The sequence below is a fragment of the Cebus imitator genome, unplaced genomic scaffold (genome assembly GCF_001604975.1).
Source record: "Cebus imitator isolate Cc_AM_T3 unplaced genomic scaffold, Cebus_imitator-1.0 Scaffold87, whole genome shotgun sequence".
Classification (NCBI taxonomy): domain Eukaryota; kingdom Metazoa; phylum Chordata; class Mammalia; order Primates; family Cebidae; genus Cebus; species Cebus imitator.
Genome location: NW_016107402.1, coordinates 1158783 through 1177681, shown reverse-complemented (window position 1 = coordinate 1177681; position 18899 = coordinate 1158783). Strand labels below are relative to the sequence as shown.

At 45.7% G+C, this 18899-nt stretch overlaps 1 protein-coding gene and 1 long non-coding RNA gene across 5 annotated transcripts in view; one reads left to right on the top strand and one right to left on the bottom strand.

Annotated features, from left to right (window-relative positions):
• The window catches only part of LOC119472129, a 30571-nt gene extending 26386 nt beyond the window's left edge, over positions 1-4185 (bottom strand). Inside the window, exons 1-2 of one of the 2 annotated variants that reach the window (XR_005201235.1) lie at positions 4058-4185; positions 1469-1540 (exon numbers count right to left, since the gene is read on the bottom strand). This is a non-coding gene — a long non-coding RNA (uncharacterized LOC119472129). Of the gene's footprint in view, positions 1-837; positions 1541-4057 lie in introns of those variants that run through there. The other variant, XR_005201234.1, reaches the window with a different exon arrangement.
• ZNF436 (zinc finger protein 436) lies at positions 2374-13207 on the top strand. Of its 3 annotated transcripts, none has more exons than XM_017534517.2 (4): positions 2374-3297; positions 4627-4681; positions 5483-5609; positions 9454-13207. In XM_017534517.2, the coding sequence occupies exons 2-4, from the start codon at positions 4649-4651 to the stop codon at positions 10704-10706; spliced, it is 1413 nt and encodes a 470-aa protein (XP_017390006.1). In that variant the 5' UTR covers positions 2374-3297; positions 4627-4648; the 3' UTR covers positions 10707-13207. The 3 variants fall into 3 exon arrangements, with proteins under 3 accessions (XP_017390006.1, XP_037596571.1, XP_017390007.1); XM_037740643.1 differs by having other exon boundaries at positions 4589-4681; XM_017534518.2 differs by lacking the exon at positions 4627-4681.
• The last annotated feature ends 5692 nt before the right edge of the window (positions 13208-18899 follow it).

The window sequence follows — 18899 nt, the reverse complement described above, 5'->3', positions numbered from 1 at the left end:
GAGTTTCACCATGCTGGCCAGGCTGGTCTTGAACTCCTGATCTCGTGATCCACCCGCCTTGGCCTCCCAAAGTGCTGGGATTACAGGCGTGAGCCACCATGCCCAGCCTTGTATTGCATTTTTAATGCAATTGTCTACATTTTTGGAAAATATTGATTCTTTTGGAGAAAACCAACTGAAATGCATGAGGTCATAAAGAGCTTCCCAATCATCTCCACTTCCCCCTCCTCCTGCAGAGTCAATCTGCTCTCCTCACCCCAGGCCGGTCCCCAGGCCTCCTCCATCTTTACCTCATCACTAGCTTTGCCATTCACAGCCAAAGGCAAAGACAAACAGGCAGGCAGGCAAGGGGACATAAGGAACTGTCCCTGCTCTGCTTCCTCCCCCTGCTGCTCCACCCCCACACCATTCCCTCTAGCCATAACCAATCCTGACCAACCTGGAACATGCTTTGGCCTTTCACGCCTCCGTGCCTTCGCACATGCTGTTCTTGAAGACTGGAATGCTTTCCCTCCCACCTTCTCCACCTCCAGACTCCTACAGTCTTACCAGCTCAGATGTCACCTCCTCGGTGAAGCCTCCCTCACTCCCCGCCAGCTAGGAATCCACCCCCTCCTCGGTGCAGACTAGCTCACCCCTTATTATAGCACTTGGACTGCAATGACTGTTTGCAAGTCAGTGTGTCCCCCATGTCCCCAACTCCCTGTGCAGTGATGAGCCTTTATCATCCCTCCTAGCAGGGGTCATGAGAAGCCCAGGTCATTTTGACTTTTTGGGGTACCCCGTCTGTTTGAAAATGAAGAGGTGACAAAACAGGATTACACACATCAAGGCATGTTTTAAAATGTTTAGCAAGTTCATGTTTTTGATACAAAAAACTATGACAATTGTGCTGCTCACAAGATAATTATAAGATTTATTAAAATATAAGAACTTACAGTGCTCCACAGGCACAGTGGCCTGATAACAGAGTATAGCTTTAAGGATATACAAGGAGGGTCTTTGATCACATCGGCCAGTGGATCCAACATCATGTCTAACCTTATTTAGAGATAATGTTGAGAGCCTAAATTGGAGACCCTGACCAAATGGCTCTTCTGGCCTCTTGCCCAGTGATGACAGGCTGTACTGCTGCCTTTGCACACAGTAGGTATTCATTGTTTGCTGAATCATGGGAACGAATACAGATTTCCAAGTTGGTTACTGAAAACCCACATACAGTAAGTATTCCCAAGAAACACTGCAGTCCTGAACAATGGAGCAGGAAGCCACCTCCTCCTCCAGTGACCCCAACCCTGAGTCCAGCTGAAGGCTGCAACAGGAAGCCCCTCAGCCACTGTCCTTCCACTCCCTCTTCCCCACTCCCCCCAGGGGCTTCAGATGCAGTCATGCTTTCCATCCGCTCCCAGCCTCTCTTCTCTTTCCAACCTTTGGAGGGTCCCAGGTGAAGAAAGAAAAAAGCACTTACAGAAGGAGGCAGGCAGCCAAGCTGAGCCCGGGAGAGTTGTCCTGGGCGCCACCCCGCCCCCGCCCTGCAGGCCTGAGGAATAAAAGAAACAGCAAGAAGACAAAGAAGGGCTTAAAGCACTGGGGCAAAGGAGTGGGGGAAGGCCTAAGAAAGTTTACAAAGCAATCTGTCAGAGAAGGGATGAAAACGGAACCCCGCTGGGCTGAGGGGCTCAAGCCCTCAGCTCACCTTAGGCCCAGTTAGAAACCTGCAATTACTTCAGCTGGTCTGAAAGGCAACCCTCCTCTCTCCAAGAAGCATAGTTATTAACCTCTGACCCAGAAGTTTCCCTGAGCCTGAAGCTGGGGTTTTGGCAGCCCCAAGTACCTATGCCCTACTAGACTCAACACACCACTCACTTGAACCCACCAAACAGGCCCAACCTCTGTTCTGTCTGAATTTCCGGAAGAAACACAATGTGAGGATAATGTCACCCTCTTATCCACACAACTATTGAGCCACTTTGATTTCCAATATTTTCTTAACCAATATACCCACAAGCATTTCTGGAAGTTTCCCTTACCGCCAAAGCCAGGGTTAATAAAAAGTAACGGCTATCATCCAAGAGCACACTCTCTGGAGCCCTTTAATCATCTCACTCAGGACTCACAACCACCTTAGGTATGATGACCCTCATTTTAGAGAAAACGAAATGGGCCTGGATTCAATGACTTCCCAAAGGATACACAGCCTGGTTTCCAAACCAGGTCTGTCTGACCTTGAGGCCCACATTCTTTCCACTGGAGATACTGCCTCTTGGAGACCCTCCAGGACTCAATTTTAGGTGTTTCTTGAATCAATTTTAATTTTTGTAGCCAGTCAAATTTAGCAATGGGGGGTTGTATAACAACTTTAGTTACATTAATGTTACTACATTTTGGTAACCCAAGGGACCAGCCTCGGATCAATTTTAGATGGGATAGGATGGTATAATTCTGCGACATCTGAAGAATCCCTAGCCCCACAGTTGCTGGTGGAAAGAGAAGGAATGGGAAAGTCTGCATTATGGCTGGGTCGGGTCCTTCTAGTTCTTTTTAGACACTTGAGTAATTTAATCATAAGTAACTGGGCACTGGGAAAAGGACACTCACTAATAAAAGCATAGCCTGGAGTTACGTTTGAAAAAAATTTTCAAGTTCCTCAGTGGGTGGATCTATCCGCAAAACAAAAGAAAGGCCCCTTTCCCAGCCTAGGAAGAGAAGTCTCCTGTACAGTTAGAGACAACAGGCTTCCGGGCACATAGCCAAGGTTCTGGGGATATTTACAACTTGAAGAGGGTGGGAGTCCCTAATAAGCTGCTATATTCTTTTTCCATCACTTCCCTCTCCAAGGCTACAGCGAGCTCGGAGCTCTTCCCCACGCAGAATGCTTGCTTTCCCTAGTGCTCGACTCTCATTGTCTAATTCCCTCATCCTGGCTGGGGAAAGGGAAAGCTGTGAGTCCTCCCGGTCCGAGGAGATCCAGCTGAATGCAGCTTAGTCGCTGGTGGTTTCTTGGCCAGCCTCTGTGGTCTCAGGGATCTGTCTACGAGCCTGTGGTTTCTCTCAACTGCCTGCAAGTCTGAGACCTCGGGAATCTGAGTCTTTAGGATCTGCCTACGATATCTGGGCTTCGCCTGCAAGTCTACCGATTTGAGATCTACCTGCCAGTCTGAGACCTCCGGGACCTGCCAGTGCACTCTAGAATCTTTCCGAACGCCAGGTCTGAGAGTACGCTGGTGCTTTGGGATCCGTTCGTGGTCTCTCAGATTTTGGAGCCGACGATCTAGTGGATCTTTTGAGGGACAGGAGGTAAGTCTGTTCGTCCCCCTACTCGGGCTTTTGGCTGCCTATCTTCAACCAGACAGGGACTGCTAACATCCTGAAGGCCCGCCTGATTTAAGGCCTCAGACGCCCACGGTCCCTTCGGTGCGGGAGGCCGCCAACAGCCCTAGTAGCAGACAAGCCCTCGGGGACGATAAGGAGGGCTCGCCCTCCGCCCCAGGGTCTGGCTATCTCCCCCTTACACGCCCTATACCGCCACTCTGAGTTCCCCCAAGATTTTCGCCTCCTCGCCGCTGGGCGCCACTCAGTCCGCTGCTCAAGGGGCGCCCTCTTGAAAAGGACGCGGTCGCACGCCCCTACAGGGTTAAAGCGCCGGAGCGGAGACACCGCCAGACTCAGCTGCAGACCACACTCCGGAGCCGCCCGGGCGACGCGGGTCCTCTCGGGAGTTGTATTCCGGGAAGAGCCGTGCGACCGCAGGCCCTGCTGGGAAATGTAGTGCGTGGGCGGGGCTCAAAGTTCTAGCGCGGCCTCCGAGTCTACCCTGGGGAGTGGGTGGCTGCCGCTTCCCTTTCCGACCTGGGCTGTCAAGCAAGGGCTAATTCTAGATCAGCTCAACATATGCCAGCGCCTAAATTAGGCCTCACTTCGCAGATAATAAGGCCCGACTCAAGAGAATCTTCTAGGGACGTGAGGCGAAGCACGCAGCCTCCTTGGCTTAATCGTGCTGCAGTCTCCACGAGAAGAAAGCGAGAGTACGTCGCCCTGACCGGGAGGACGCGCTTACTTCTAACTCTTTTGTTCTTTTCCCTCCTTGGCTCTTGGCCGCTGCCTGGCTTTTGTACGCGGGAGTAGAACTCCAACTCCCGGCAGGCCATGGGGGCAAGCGCAGGCGTACTAGAGGCTCTTGGCCACGCTGTGGGACGCGGGCCTAGTGTTCCGCCGCTGATTGGCGGGGTGTTTTACGAGCATCGCTCGCTGATTGGCTGAGGCAGCTGCCGGAAAGGACCCGGCCTCGAGATGGCCGAGCGGAGGCGTTCCCTGGGCTGGGCTGAGCGCCTCCTCCCTGAGACAGCAGCCATCTGACCCCCGGCGCGGGAGGGACCCAGCCAGGGGGCTGTCCTAGTAGATTCTGGCATTGCCTCCACCCCGCAGTGGCCGCGACACAGAGGGCGGGTCGCGCTTGAGGGTCAGGGAGGAGAGTGACCCGGCCCCAGTCCAGGGCCCTCCCTGCCCGCCTTACAGCCAGAACTCCAGCCCTGGGGAGTGGGCAGGGCCTGTTTTCCGTGCCTCACGCCCTGCTTTTCGCCTCCTTCAGCGCTGTCTGCTAGCTGCTTTTCCTGCTTTCTCTCCCAGGAGGCGAATCCTTGCGCTGGAGATGGCAGCCACCCTGCTCATGGCTGGGTCCCAGGTAAGCCAGGGGTGGCTTCTCGGACCTTGTCTCTGCGTACCCGCCTCGTCCGGCGTTTCTCTGCACTGCAGGTCCCTGTGGGAAATTCCCTGGGATTAGTAATTCTCTTGCTTCGATATTCTGCCTGCAGTGGCCCAGTACCGGACCGTTATAGTCACAAACAAGCATATATCGAACACCTGCTGTATGCCTTTAAATACTGGGGAAATAAAAGATGGACGAGATGGGCGCTACCTTCCAGCTCACAGCTCACAGTTCACAACCTGTAGGGAGAGAGACGCATCCGTTTGAGCGTGACACAACGTGATAGTGCTCTGTTTGCTGTAGGAACAAAGTGCTGTAGTGTGGGAATCACTCCCAAGAAGTGGGAATGATTAAGTCTATCTGGGGAGTCCAAGGGGAGTGGAGCGGTGCAGAGGGGTAGGGGGCATTGAAGAACAGTTGGTACTGGAGCGGGACCTTAATAAGCAGTAGAATTTCACCAGTGGGAGGAGGATATTTCAGGAAAAGAGGAACATTGTGAGTAAAGGTATGGAGTGATGCAAGTGCCAGATGTGTCCTGAGAAAGGCACAGCCAGAAGATAAAGTTCTTGAGTGGGGCAGGGATAGCTGGCCATGGGACAGAGCAATTGACTCATAAATTGCTCCCTTCTTTACCACATCTCTTTTTTGCTTGCTTATTTCTTCTTTGGACTCTACAGATAACACTTAATATCTTTTCCTCCTCAGTATTTCTAACCATGTTTCTAATTTCAAGATGTCCCAAATACAGAATAGTGAGGAAGCATTGTGTGATTTCAGGCACCTGTGACGTTTGAAGATATGGCCATGTATCTCACCCGGGAAGAATGGAGACCTCTGGACCCGGCACAAAGGGACCTTTACAGGGATGTTATGCAGGAGAATTATGGCAATGTTGTCTCACTAGGTAAGTCAGGATTCTACCTTTCTTTGCCTCCATGTTTTTGAGATGGTGTCAAAATGACTTAGTTCTTCAACACAGCCTAGCTGTTTGATTTTTAAAGCACTTAATTGGATATTGTCTTGACTTGAGTCCTCAGGCAAATGTTTGAATGTGGGAACATCCAGGTCATATTGTCTAAAAAGAAAAAAAAAATGTTTCTGTACATTTTAGAAACGTTCAGATTTCTTGTGCCCTGAGTCATTTTCCATTCTCCAGCCTGTTTGTTCAGATCAGTGACCAAACAGGTCTGGCATAATAGTGCTTGCCAGTATATAAATGCCCCCCTAAGTAGTGCTTTTTCTCTAGGGCACTAAAAGATGAGGGGATTCTGACCCAGGTTCATGGGAGGGCGAAAGCCACCTTTTTGCGTTTGTTTTGGCTTCAGAGCCCTAGCTTTGCCTCAGATTCCTTATCTGAGTAGGTTCTCATCTAGAGATGTTACAGTGTTGATAATGATGGATTTCGAGTGTGCCAAATGCTGTTCCATAAGAATGCTGAAATAGATCACAAATTCTATTAGGGCAGCTGATTTTTTTTTTTTTTTTTTAAACATCATCTGCAAACCTGTTTTCTTTCTTTGCTGTACTTTGGTCGGGGTGTAACTAGAACAAACAGTATATTCTTGATCTGAACAGTCTTTTGACTCATTTTGTCTCCTGTCAAGACTTGACAGACATTAGCAAGCATGTATGGGTCACTAGGTCATCTGCCACTCATTAGGACGAACGAATCCTTTTTTTTTTAGAAATCTTTATTCCCGTAGTCTTTCCCAGAACAAAAGGCAACTCTGAAGGCTTTCCTTTTTAACTTGGGCTTTTCTCTGATGTCCCTAGTTTCTTGAATCCTTTTTTTATCGAAGTAACCATAAATAGTTATCTACCCAGATCTGTTGCAGTCTGTAACCCAAATATCCAACAAAAGCAAGAGATGACAATCTTTAAAAAATGTGAATTTACATTTCTGTAGTCTAGCCCCAAAAGCACTTGTTAGAAGAATGGAAGTACCAAAAAATTGGTTTCTTGCCCAAATAAGTTTGGGAATGGGTTTAAAAATTATGGGCATTTTTTTTGTGTGTTTTTGAGACAGGATCTTGCTCTGTTGCCCAGGCTGGAGTGCAGTGGCACAATCACAACTCATTGCAACATTGACTTCCCAGTCCCAGGTCCTCCTCCCATCTCAGCCTTCTGAGTAGCTGGGATCACAGATGTGTATCAACTTGCCTAGCTAATTCTTTCTATCTGTCTGTCTGTCTGTCTGTCTATCTATCTATCTATCTATCTATCTATCTATCTATTTAGAGATGGAGTCTCGCTCTGTCACCCAGGCTGGAGTGCAATGGCGTGGTCTCAATTCACTATAACTTCTGCCTCCCGGGTTCAAGCGATTCTCCTGCCTCAGCCTCCTGAGTAGCTGGGATTACAGGCACCGGCCACCGTGCCCAGCTTATTTTTGTATTTTTAATAGAGACAGGGTTTCACCATATTAGCCAGGCTGGTCTCGAACTCCTGACCTTGTGATCTGCCCACCTCGGCCTCCCAAAGTGCTGAGATTACAGGCATGAGCCACCGCACCCAGCCTATTTATTTATTTTTGAGACAGAGTCTCACTCTGTCACCCAGACTGGAGTGCAGTGGCCCTATTTTGGCTCACCGCAACCTCCGTCTCCTGGGTTCAAGTGCTCCTCCTGCCTCAGCCTCCCGAGTAGCTGGGATTACATGCACCTGCCACCATGCCAAGCTAATTTTTGTATTTTTAGTAGAGACGGGGTTTAACCATGTTGGCCAACCTGGTCTCAAACTCCTGGCCTTAAGTGATCCACCCACCTAGACCTCCCAAAGTGCTAGGATTACAGTCCTGAGCCACCACACCCTAGCCTGTTTTTATTTTTAATAGAAGTGAGGCCTCCCTATATTGCCCAGGCTGGTCTCAAACTTGTAGGCTCAAGTGATCCTCCTGTCTCAGCCTCCCAAAGTGCTGGGATTAAAGGCCTGAGCTACTGCATCTGGCCTTGTAAGGCCTTTTTACCTCAGGATTCCTTGGAACCTTTACTGTGTGATTAGACATTGTGAATTTTGAAGGAAGCAATATTTTATGTACCATTTAGCAACCTAGTTTATCTATAAACTCTTTTCTCGCAACATACATACTTTGTTTCTGAAGAGCGTACTAAGAAACCCAATGTGGGGAGTGCCGTGTCTGGTATAAAACTCCTTGTGGAGAGTGGTTGTGTATTTTGATTTTCATTTGAAGACTGTATGTGAAATATACTTAGACAATGCCAAGAATGTTCTCAGCCAGACATCTTTTTTTTGCCTTCTTCAATCTTCCCACTCCTATTTTCATTAAAAGGTCACTGAAAAGTAGAAAGTGACATTTGTCAGTCACGTTTCTGTCAACTAGGGCATAGGTAAAGATTCATTTTTCTCCACATTAACATAGTGAGTTCTGGCTGGGCATGGTGGCCCACGTCTGTAATCCCAACACTTTGGGAGGCTGAGGCTGGTGGATCACCTGAGGTCAGTAGTTTGAGACCAACCTGGTCAACATGGTAAAACCCGGTCTCTATTAAAAATACAAAAAATTAGCTGGGTGTGGTGGTGCTCACCTGTAGTCCCAACTACTCGGGAGGCTGAGGCAGAATTGCCTGAACCCAGGAGGTGGAGGTTGCAGTGAGCTGAGATCATACCATTGCACCCTAGCCTGGGCAACAAGAGTGAAACTCCATCTGGAAAAAAAAAAAAACCCACAATGGGTTCTTAGTAAATATTTCATGATGCTACTAATGATGAAGGCTTGGCAAGTTAAAAAATACACACATACTCACTTAAAATATCTAGACTCTTGGCTTTTAGTGATTCTAATTTAGTCTCATATTTTCTGCTTCCAGTTCTTTCAAGACACCAGGAATATATATATAGTTTTACTTATTTTCTTTTTTTAAGAGACAGGATCTCATTCTGTTACCCCGACTGGTGTGCAGTGGCACAATCACAGTTTATTGCAGCCTTGAACTCCTGGGCTTAAGTGATCCTCTCGCCTCAGCCCCCTGAGTAGCTGGGACTACAGTTACATGCCACCACACCCACCTAATTTTTAAAATTTTTTGTAGATATGGTTCTCCCTATATTGCCCACCCTGGTCTTGAACTCCTGGCCTTAAGTGATCCTCCTGACTTGGCCTCCTAAAGTGCTGGGATTATAGGAGTGAGCCATGGCACCTAGCCTGTACAGTTTTCTTAAGGAATCAATAAATTACAGCAATACAAAACATGAATTTTGACAGACCCTGAGTTTGAATCCTTGCTCTACCATTTGCTATGACCTTGAGCAAGTCAATTCACTTGTCTGGGTCTTGGATTTCTCATTCATGAAGTAGAGATCATCACAATTCCTGACTCTCAGGATAGCTGTGATGAAGAATATAGTAATTCATATAAAGAATGTGGGCCGGGCACAGTGGCTCACCCCTGTAATCCCAGCACTTTGGGAGGCTGAGGCAGGTGGATCACCTTAGATCAGGAGTTCAAGACCAGCCTGACCAATATGGTGAAACCCCATCTCTACTAAAAATACAAAAATTAGCCAGGCATGGTGGCATGCACCTGTAGTCCCAGCTACTCAGGAGGCTGAGACAGGAGAATTGCCTGAACCCAGGAAGTGGAGGTTGCAGTGAGCCAAGATCACACCACTGCCCTCCAGCCTGGGTGACAAAGCAAGACTCTGTCTCAAAAAAAAAAATTTAGTATAGTGCCTGGCACAGAATAGGTAATTTTTGTACTTAAAGTCCTATTGTTTACTTTTTATTACAGATTTTGAGATCAGGAGTGAGAGCGAGGTAAATCCCAAGCAAGAGATTAGTGAAGATGTACAATTTGGGACCACATCTGAAAGACCTGTTGAGAATGCTGAGGAAAATCCTGAAAGTGAAGAGGCCTTTGAAAGCAGAGATAGGTCAGAAAGACAATGGGGAGATTTAACAGCAGAAGAATGGGTAAGCTATCCTCTCCAACAAGTCACTGATCTGCTTGTCCACAAAGAAGTCCATACAGGTATCCGCTATCATATATGTTCTCATTGCGGAAAAGCTTTCAGTCAGATCTCAGACCTTAATCGACATCAGAAGACCCACACTGGAGACAGGCCCTATAAATGTTATGAATGTGGAAAGGGCTTTAGTCGCAGCTCACACCTTATTCAGCATCAGAGGACACATACTGGGGAGAGGCCTTATGACTGTAATGAGTGTGGGAAAAGTTTTGGAAGAAGTTCTCACCTGATTCAGCATCAGACAATCCACACTGGAGAGAAGCCTCACAAATGTAACGAGTGTGGAAAAAGTTTTTGCCGTCTCTCTCACCTGATCCAACACCAAAGGACCCACAGTGGGGAGAAACCCTATGAGTGTGAGGAATGTGGGAAAAGCTTCAGCCGGAGCTCTCACCTAGCTCAGCACCAGAGGACCCATACAGGTGAGAAACCTTATGAGTGTAACGAATGTGGCCGAGGCTTCAGTGAGAGATCTGATCTCATCAAACACTATCGAGTCCACACGGGAGAGAGGCCCTACAAGTGTGATGAGTGTGGGAAGAATTTCAGTCAGAACTCTGACCTTGTGCGTCATCGCAGAGCCCACACAGGAGAGAAGCCGTACCACTGTAATGAATGTGGGGAGAATTTTAGCCGCATCTCACACTTGGTTCAGCACCAGAGAACTCACACTGGAGAGAAGCCATATGAATGCAATGCTTGTGGGAAAAGCTTCAGCCGGAGCTCTCATCTCATCACACACCAGAAAATTCACACTGGAGAGAAGCCTTATGAGTGTAATGAGTGTTGGCGAAGCTTTGGTGAAAGGTCAGATCTAATTAAACATCAGAGAACCCATACAGGGGAGAAGCCCTACGAGTGTGTGCAGTGCGGAAAAGGTTTTACCCAGAGCTCTAACCTCATCACACATCAAAGAGTTCACACAGGAGAGAAGCCTTATGAATGTACCGAATGTGAGAAAAGTTTCAGCAGGAGCTCAGCTCTTATTAAACATAAGAGAGTTCATACAGACTAACACCTGTAATTATGATGACTGAGAAATGATTCATTTGAAGATACAATTTTATTTGATATCAATGAGCTCCCTCAAGACTGAGCTGCTTTTATCATACTCACTTTCCTAGTTGTGGGCCATGATTTAAACCATCAGAGATGACAAGCCATTTGAAATTTTGACCCACAGCTTTGGGAATGTTATCTCCTCCAAAATGGTGGTTTTTACTCACTCAATGGGTTACTTCATTAAAATCAGCCCCACAAGTAACTGAAAATCTGAAGACCAAGGGACAAATGCTGGTGAAGGCCCAGGCCTGGAAATGGAGTAAATCTTTAAATGTTATTTTCTCCCATCCTTGGCCAAAAGAACTAGGGGAAATGTGGGACTTTAATAGGGTGGTCACAGCTGCTTTGGAAAAAGGCAACTAGAGACTGTGCCTGAATTGCTATACCTATTCACACACCATAGTAGTTGGGCACACACATCTTCCTCTCCAAAGGGCTTTTTCCTTGAGTTGCTCATGCATTTGTATCTCTCCATCTTCCTGAGGGCTGGATTCCACCATGAAGGCAATGATTGTAACTTTTCTCCTTCTCATTGTTTCTAATTAGCTTGTTTAAAGCTTGCATCTTTGTGAAAACTAACTGAAGATACAGTTGGAAAGGAAAAACAAGACACAGGTTTGGGGACCAAGGACCCATCAATGGTGGTGACTTTAGCAAAAGATGCCCATGGTTATTATTGCCATTAATCAGATTTATAAATTTTCTTTGGGGATCACTATAGGGAACATTGTAGGGACAATATCTTCAAGGAAAGATAGGACCGTCAGTGGCAGTTAAGTGTAAGGAGCAAGTGGAATTGACTCCTTCAGGAAAGGAAGCACAGAGTCCTTTCCCAAGGAATGTAGGTCATTTCTGTGTTCTTTCCCCTCTAATCTTTAAGATCAACTCTTTTTATCCTGCTAACTCTAAGATTTGATAAGGGCCACATCCCAGTGTTTATCTTAGCTTGCATCAGGGCATGCGTATGTACAGTAATGTGTATTCCTGTGGTTTTCCTAATAGCAGAAACAATTTACAGAGACTTAGCATGTTCTTGGGTGATGTGAATCATGTGACAGAAGTATAGACATAACTCCAATGTGAGAAATGTTCTTTTTTCATTCTTTATGAAAAAAATATAAACACTAGTGCTCCAGTGTGCACTCTCCTGTAAGGTCTGTCTTTGTACAGAGCTAAGCACTTGTTTGTATGTGTTTGTCCATTGTGGAAGATAATGACCGGACAAATAGGTCGATTGTCCTATTCTCAGAATGACTTATCTTCTATGGCAATGAAGAACTCTTTGGCTTAGTCAGAAGGAATTAATAAACCTAGGAAGAAATGTATTTCCATCCTTCCAGCCTACAGATAAAAGTGGTTAAAATAATAGTTCATTCAATTTAAGCCCAGTAGTGTCAGTTTGTCTAATCTCAGTCCAGGTAGGAATTAAGTAATATCTCAAACATTGATGCTTATCCAAGCCTGTTGGGGTAGAAGGGAATTGGTGCCCAGAAGATGGGACTGGAGTAAGGAATATCTTTTCTTTTGAGAGTACCCCCATTTCATTTCTACTGTGCTTTATTACTAATGTTCTTTATTGTGAACATTGTAACATTAAAAAAATGTTTTTGCTGTAGCTTTTGGGGATTTGGTGTTAAAGGAGGCAGTGTAGGGTACTATAATGAGTTATTGTGACCCACAGCTGTGTGGGACCACATCACTTGTTAATAACAACCTTGAAAATAGCCCATCTTCCAGGGGTTTCCTTGATGTTGCCACTCCGTTTTAAGGACAAACTGAGGCAAGGAGCATTTTTTTGTTGTTGTTCTATACAAGCTCTAGCAGACTGTGGGTATTGGGTGACATATATGTTCTTGGTAACTAAACTCGAATACGTTTTTCCCCATATATGTTGCTGACAGTTTTAATAAATATCAAAGTTCTCCCGTTGCTTCTGTGAGCCACTATGGGTATCAGCTTGGGAGTGGCCATAGATGACAGCAGTTCCATGACCTAACTGTATTTCAACCCTTTTTCCTTCCCTACTGTTTTCACAACACCCCAACCAGTTCGTTCCGCTGCTTTTGGCTTCTTAGAAGTGAAGGGACAAAGACAAGGCTTCCAAACACCCAGCTATCTCCGTATATGAACAGTCTAGCTGGGAAACTTAAAGGGCAAGAGCCACACCAGTTGTCTCCTCTCTTTCTGCCAATTGTTGCCCATTTGCTGTGTTGAACTTTGTGTAGAACTTACGCCTCAGACTCTCTTTACTAATGCTTTTTGCATGCCTTCTGCTCCCAAGGCCCTGGCTGCTTCTGCACACCCGGTGAACACATTGTGCCTGTTTTCTATGGTTGTGGTGAGTGAATGAACAAGTCAATATGTAGAACAGTTTTCCTTATGGTATTGGTCACAGTTATCCTAGTGTTTATCTGTGTTATTCTAATAATATTCTATAATTAAAGGTATAATTTTAAAGTCAGCAAACCTGAGAATTACTTTAGTAATCTAGCACTGATTCATATAATGGGTTTTCATCAGGTTCATTAAAATTGGGCATGATTGTCTTTACACTGATGCATTTTGTACAGACGTACAGATATTTTACAGACGTTCTTGTAGGAATTTGGGAATACAGTATCTTGAGCCCTCTGTATATTGGCATATCTTGGGAAGATGAAAAAACCTAGGCAGTTTCCTATGAAGGTTATGCTGGTGACAAAAGCAACATGGAAATATCTGGTATGGGTGACTTACTAGCTTTGGGGAATGAAAAAAGAAATCCAAAAACAAAGATGAGAGAAGGCCTTATTGCTTTAAGGAGATATTTTGGAGTATTCATTAAGAATACTAAGGCCAGGCACGGTGGCTCACACCTTTAATCCCAGCACTTTGGGAGATTGAGGCGGGTGGATCACCTAAGGTCTGGAGTTCAAGATCAGCCTAGCCAATATGGTGAAAACCCATCTCCAGTAAAAATACAAAAATTAGCCGGGTGTGGTGGCACACGCCTGTAATCCCTGCTACTCCGGAGGCTGAGGCAGGAGAATCGCTTGAACCTAGGAGGCAGTGGTTGCAGCAAGCTGAGCACCAGTGCACCCCAGCCTGGACGACAGAGCAAGACTCTGTCTCTCTCTCTCTCACACACACACACATAAAAAATACTAAAACATCCGGCAACTGCTCTGATGAAAAGAAAATAATTAGGAAAAATTAAAAAATACTAAAACAGTTTTTATCGGATTGGGTTCCTAGAACAGAAACACCTTTTAGAAACAAAGGCTCTCTATTGGTGACATAGTACAGTCTGCCTAAAGCTGTGATTAGGTATTACCAGGGTGTGGCCACAATTTTCAAATTACTTAGAAGTAATTTTCTCTCATGGAATCTTTTTTTAAATGGATAGCCAGCTTAGGCAAAGTTAGGGATGGAAGTGCTTTATATTGAGGAAAAATATAAATATGACAGAAAAGTTTTTAATCCGGTAGCCAAGACTTGCAAAGAAGAGAAATTTTTATCAAAAAACTTTTTTTTCTGGGTTTTTTTTTTTTTTTTNAAAAAAAAAAAAGAAGCATCAGTGTATTCATTGACATAACAGCTCAGACAACAGATTTGGTCTGTAACAGGGAAGAGATGTGGAAGTGTCTGGTTGCACTGTTACTTAACTTCACAAATTATGGGGTATAGCTGGAGCTCCCCTTAGCAACATTTTTTTTTTTTTTTTTTTTGAGACAGCGTCTCTTTTTTTCACCCAGGCTAGAATGCAGTGGCATGATCATGGCTCACTGCAACCTCAACCTCCCCAGGCCCAAGTGATCCTCCCCACCTCAGCCTCCCGAGTAGCTGGGACCACAGGTGTGTGCCACTACACCCAACTAATTCTTCCTTAATTTTTTTAGAGATGGAGTCTCCATATGTTGCCCAGGCTGGTCTCAAACTCGGGCTCAAGTGATCCAAGTCAGCCTTCTAAAGTGCTGGCTTACAGTTATGAGCCACCATGCCTGGCCTCAAAATATTATTTAGGCTACTCTGGGCCACTCTGCCTATGGGTTAGCCCTGCTCTGTCTATAGAGCAGCCAAAAGTGTATATGTATAAACTCTTAGCTAGGCGTGGTGGCGTATGCCTGTAGTCCCAACTACTTGGGAGGCTGAGGCTGAGTTTGAGGCTGTAGAGCAAGATCTCATCTCTTAAAAACAAAAACAAAAAAACTCTCTTCTTACTACATGTTCAGCATTTTTCATTGCTGGGAAGGAAAGTTAAGGGAAAATACTAATTCACCTGGAGAAGTGTAGCTCAAGAGCCTCCCTCTAAGAGTATTTGATATGTTAATATCTTGCCATTGTTATTATTGAGCAAATTTCTTTCTGTGTGAACTGTTCTCTAAGAGCCTAGAGGTAGGTTAGGGCTGTGTTTCCAGACCATTAGGACATCCTCCGAAATGATAATTTGTTAAATGGTTCCCTAGTGTTTCAGAAGTTAGTGTAGCTGCCAAAGGAGTTCCCATGCCCTGGGAGAAATGGACTCTTTGGAAGCTGTTGTTAGATACCCACCTCTGCTGTAAAGTAGCAGATGTGGGCCCTGCTTATCTATAGGAGACTTCAAGAGACTAAAAGACTGTTAAGATCGTTAGTGAAAAATAGCTGAGGGGTAGAATTAATGGGAGAAAATTACCCTGTAATGACCTAAAATGGGTCTGTGGGAAATCCCATTGCATGATCTGTTTTTCTAAATGCTTCCTTTCCAAAGTTTATATTATTTTCAGCTTCTCTAAAAGAAAGGTGGTTTTATTTTTCCTTTTGGGAGAGATTGAGGTGGATGTTACCAAAATCTGGCATAGTTTCACACCAGCCCTTGTAGCTGCTTTCTGGACAGCTCCGCTTGGAAATTACCCATCAAAGCATGAACAATAACAAAACTAAGTTTAAAAAATTATAATAGGAAATTACCCAGACATCTTGAAATCACCCTAAACTCAACTTGCCACTTTTCCCCCTACCCCTGTCTGCTTCTCCTCTGTTCCTAACACAATCATTGCCCACTTATCCAAACTAGAAACTTGCATATCATACAACTCCTTTGCATTTAGCCACCCTCCCCAAATCGCTAACAAATGTAACTATGCATCCAGTCATGCCCATACCACTCCCTAAATATTTCTCAGATCCTTCTACCTCGCTCTCTCTACTGCCACCCATTATTACCATGTGACTTTGGGCAATTATTTAGCTTTTCTGTTCCTTGGATTCCCCATCCGCAAATGGGAGTAATTATGTCTACCTCATAGAGTTGCAAAGATTAAATGAGACCACGGGGCTCAAAATATTAGCAGCAATTATTCAGACCATCACTGGGCCACATCTCACTGAAACGACCTCCTAATGAGTCTCCTCTTTTCTATTTTGATTCCCGTCAGTCTGTTCTCCCTTTCTGCTAGAACAATCTTTCTGAAAGGCAAATCCCTTCATGCCACTCTTCTGTGTAAAGCCCTGTCATGCCTCCCATTGCCAGCAGCAAACAGTGAACCTTTTTTAGTGTGATTTCTGAGGAGGTCATTCATGGTCTGGCCTCTGCCGCTCTCCTCTCCCCAGCTCTGGCTCCCTCCTCTTTCCCTGCACTTGCAGCCCTCCAAGCTGCATCTCTTTCTCTCCACTCTTCTGGCCAACTCCTACTCAGCCTTCAGGTCTCAAACCTAACTTGCTTTAGGAAACCTTTCTCAATCCTGTAAGACTGGATCAGGTGTTCCTTTTCTGTTTTCCCTGGGTTTATCCCAATCAAAGCACTTTATCCCGGTTTTGTAATTGCCTGTTTACTTTTTTGTCTCTGCCATTAAACTTTAATATCCTTGAAGAAGTCACTGTCTTGCTCACTGTTGTGTCTTCAACCCCCAGAAAATGTTTGACCTAAAATAAGCAGGCAACAATAAAATAAATAAGGAGAATATACACAAACTTTATTCCCTTCAGCAGGGCTGGTGACTATTTCTGATGGTTACCACACCAAGCTGCTTTTTCTTTTCTTTTTTTTTTTTTTTTTAAGGAGACAGAGTCTTGCTCTGTCACCCAGGGTGGAGTGTAGCGGCACAAATCATGGCTCACTGCAACCTCTGCCTCCCAGTTCAAGCTGATTATTGTGCCTCAGCCTCCTGGGTAACCGGGATTACAGATGCCCACCATCATGCCCGGCTAAGTTTTAGTATTTTTAGTAGAGATGAGGTTTCGCTATGTAGGCCAGGCAGGTCTTGAACTCCTGGCCTCAAGTGATCAGCCCCTCGGTCTCCCAAAGTGCTGGGATTACAGGCTGTGGGCCACCGTGCCTGACCAGTACTCGTTAAAAGAACTGTAGAAATTCTGTCATTAGTGCACCTGGTGAGGTCTTCTGGAAAGAGGATGAAGGCTTTCAGAAGTAACGTGACCCATCTAAGACCCTCCAGCCTGGGTGACAAAGCAAGAGTCTGTCTCAAAAAAAAAATTATTAAAAAGATGACAGGCTGGGCACGGTGGCTCATGCCTGTAATCCCAGCACTTTGGGAGGCTGAATCTGGCAGATTGCCTGAGCTCAGGAGTTCATGACCAGCCTAAAACATGGTGGTGGTATCTCTACTTAAAAAATACAAAAAGTTAGCTGGGCTTGGTGGCATGCACCTGTAGTCTCAGCTATTTGGGAGGCTGAGGCAAGCAAATTGCTTGAACCTGGGAGACAGGTTGCAGTGAGCCGAGATCGAGCCACTGCACTCTAGCCTGGGCAACAGGGCAAGACTCCGTCTCAAAAAAAAAAAAAAAATGATGATAAAGCAGACATGCAATAAGATCTTGAGGTAAGCTGACTACAAGCCATTGCAAGTCATCCACATGACTGTCATCTTAGGAGGTAAAATGGAACACAAACAGCTTAAGTGCTGGTCAGTCTTGGTTGGAACTCCACCATTTTGCAAAGTGCTTTAAAGATAATAAAATAATGAAAATGATTCTATTTTTTTTTTTGTTTGTCTTGTTTTTATTTTAGGTAGATTCTTGCTTTGTCACCTAAGCCGGAGTGCAGTGACGCAATCTCAGCTTACTGCAATCTCCGCCTCCCAGATTCAAGTGCTTCTTGTGCCTCAGCCCCCCAAGTATCTGGAACTACAGGTGCAAGCCACCATGCCCAGCTAATTTTTGTATTTTTAGTAGAGACAGGGTTCTCCCATGTTGGCTAAGCTGGTCTCAAACTTTTGACCTCAGGTGATCTAACTACCTCAGTCTCCCAAAGTGTTGGTATTGAAGGTGTGAGCCACAATTTTCGTATTTTTTGTAGAAATGGGGTTTCACCATGTTGCCCAGGCTGGTCTTGAGCTCCTAAGCTCAGGACATCTGCCCACCTGGGCCTCCCAAAGTGCTGGGATTACAGGCGTGAGCCACCACACTTGGCCCCTATAATTGTTATAAGAAGCATCAGTCGGCCGGGCGCGGTGGCTCACGCCTGTAATCCCAGCACTTTGGGAGGCCGAGGCGGGTGGATCACGAGGTCAAGAGATCGAGACCATCCTGGTCAACATGGTGAAACCCCGTCTCTACTAAAAATACAAAACATTAGCTGGGCATGGTGGTGCGTGCCTGTAATCCCAGCTACTCAGGAGGCTGAGGCAGGAGAATTGCCTGAACCCAGGAGGCGGAGGTTGCGGTGAGCCGAGATCGCGCCATTGCACTCCAGCCTGGGTAACATGAGTGAAACTCCGTCTCAAAAAAAAAAAAAGAAGCATCAGTGTATTCATTGACATAACAGCTCAGACAACAGATTTGGTCTGTAACAGGGAAGAGATGTGGAAGTGTCTGGTTGCACTGTTACTTAACTTCACAAATTATGGGGTATAGCTGGAGCTCCCCTTAGCAACATTTTTTTTTTTTTTTTTTTTGAGATGGAGTGTTGCTGTCTTGCCAAGCTGGAATGCAGTGGCGCAATCCTGGCTCACTGCAACCTCCGCCTCCGGGGTTCAAGCGATTCTCCTGCCTCAGCTTCCCAAATAGCTGGGAATACAGGTGTGTGCCACCATGCCCAGATAATTTTTTTTGTTGTTGTTGTTAGAGATGGGGTTTCACCATGTTGGCCAGGATAGTCTCGATCTCTTGACTTTATGGTCTGCCTGCCTCGGCCTCCCAAAAATACACACAAAAAAAATGGCTGGGCGTGAGC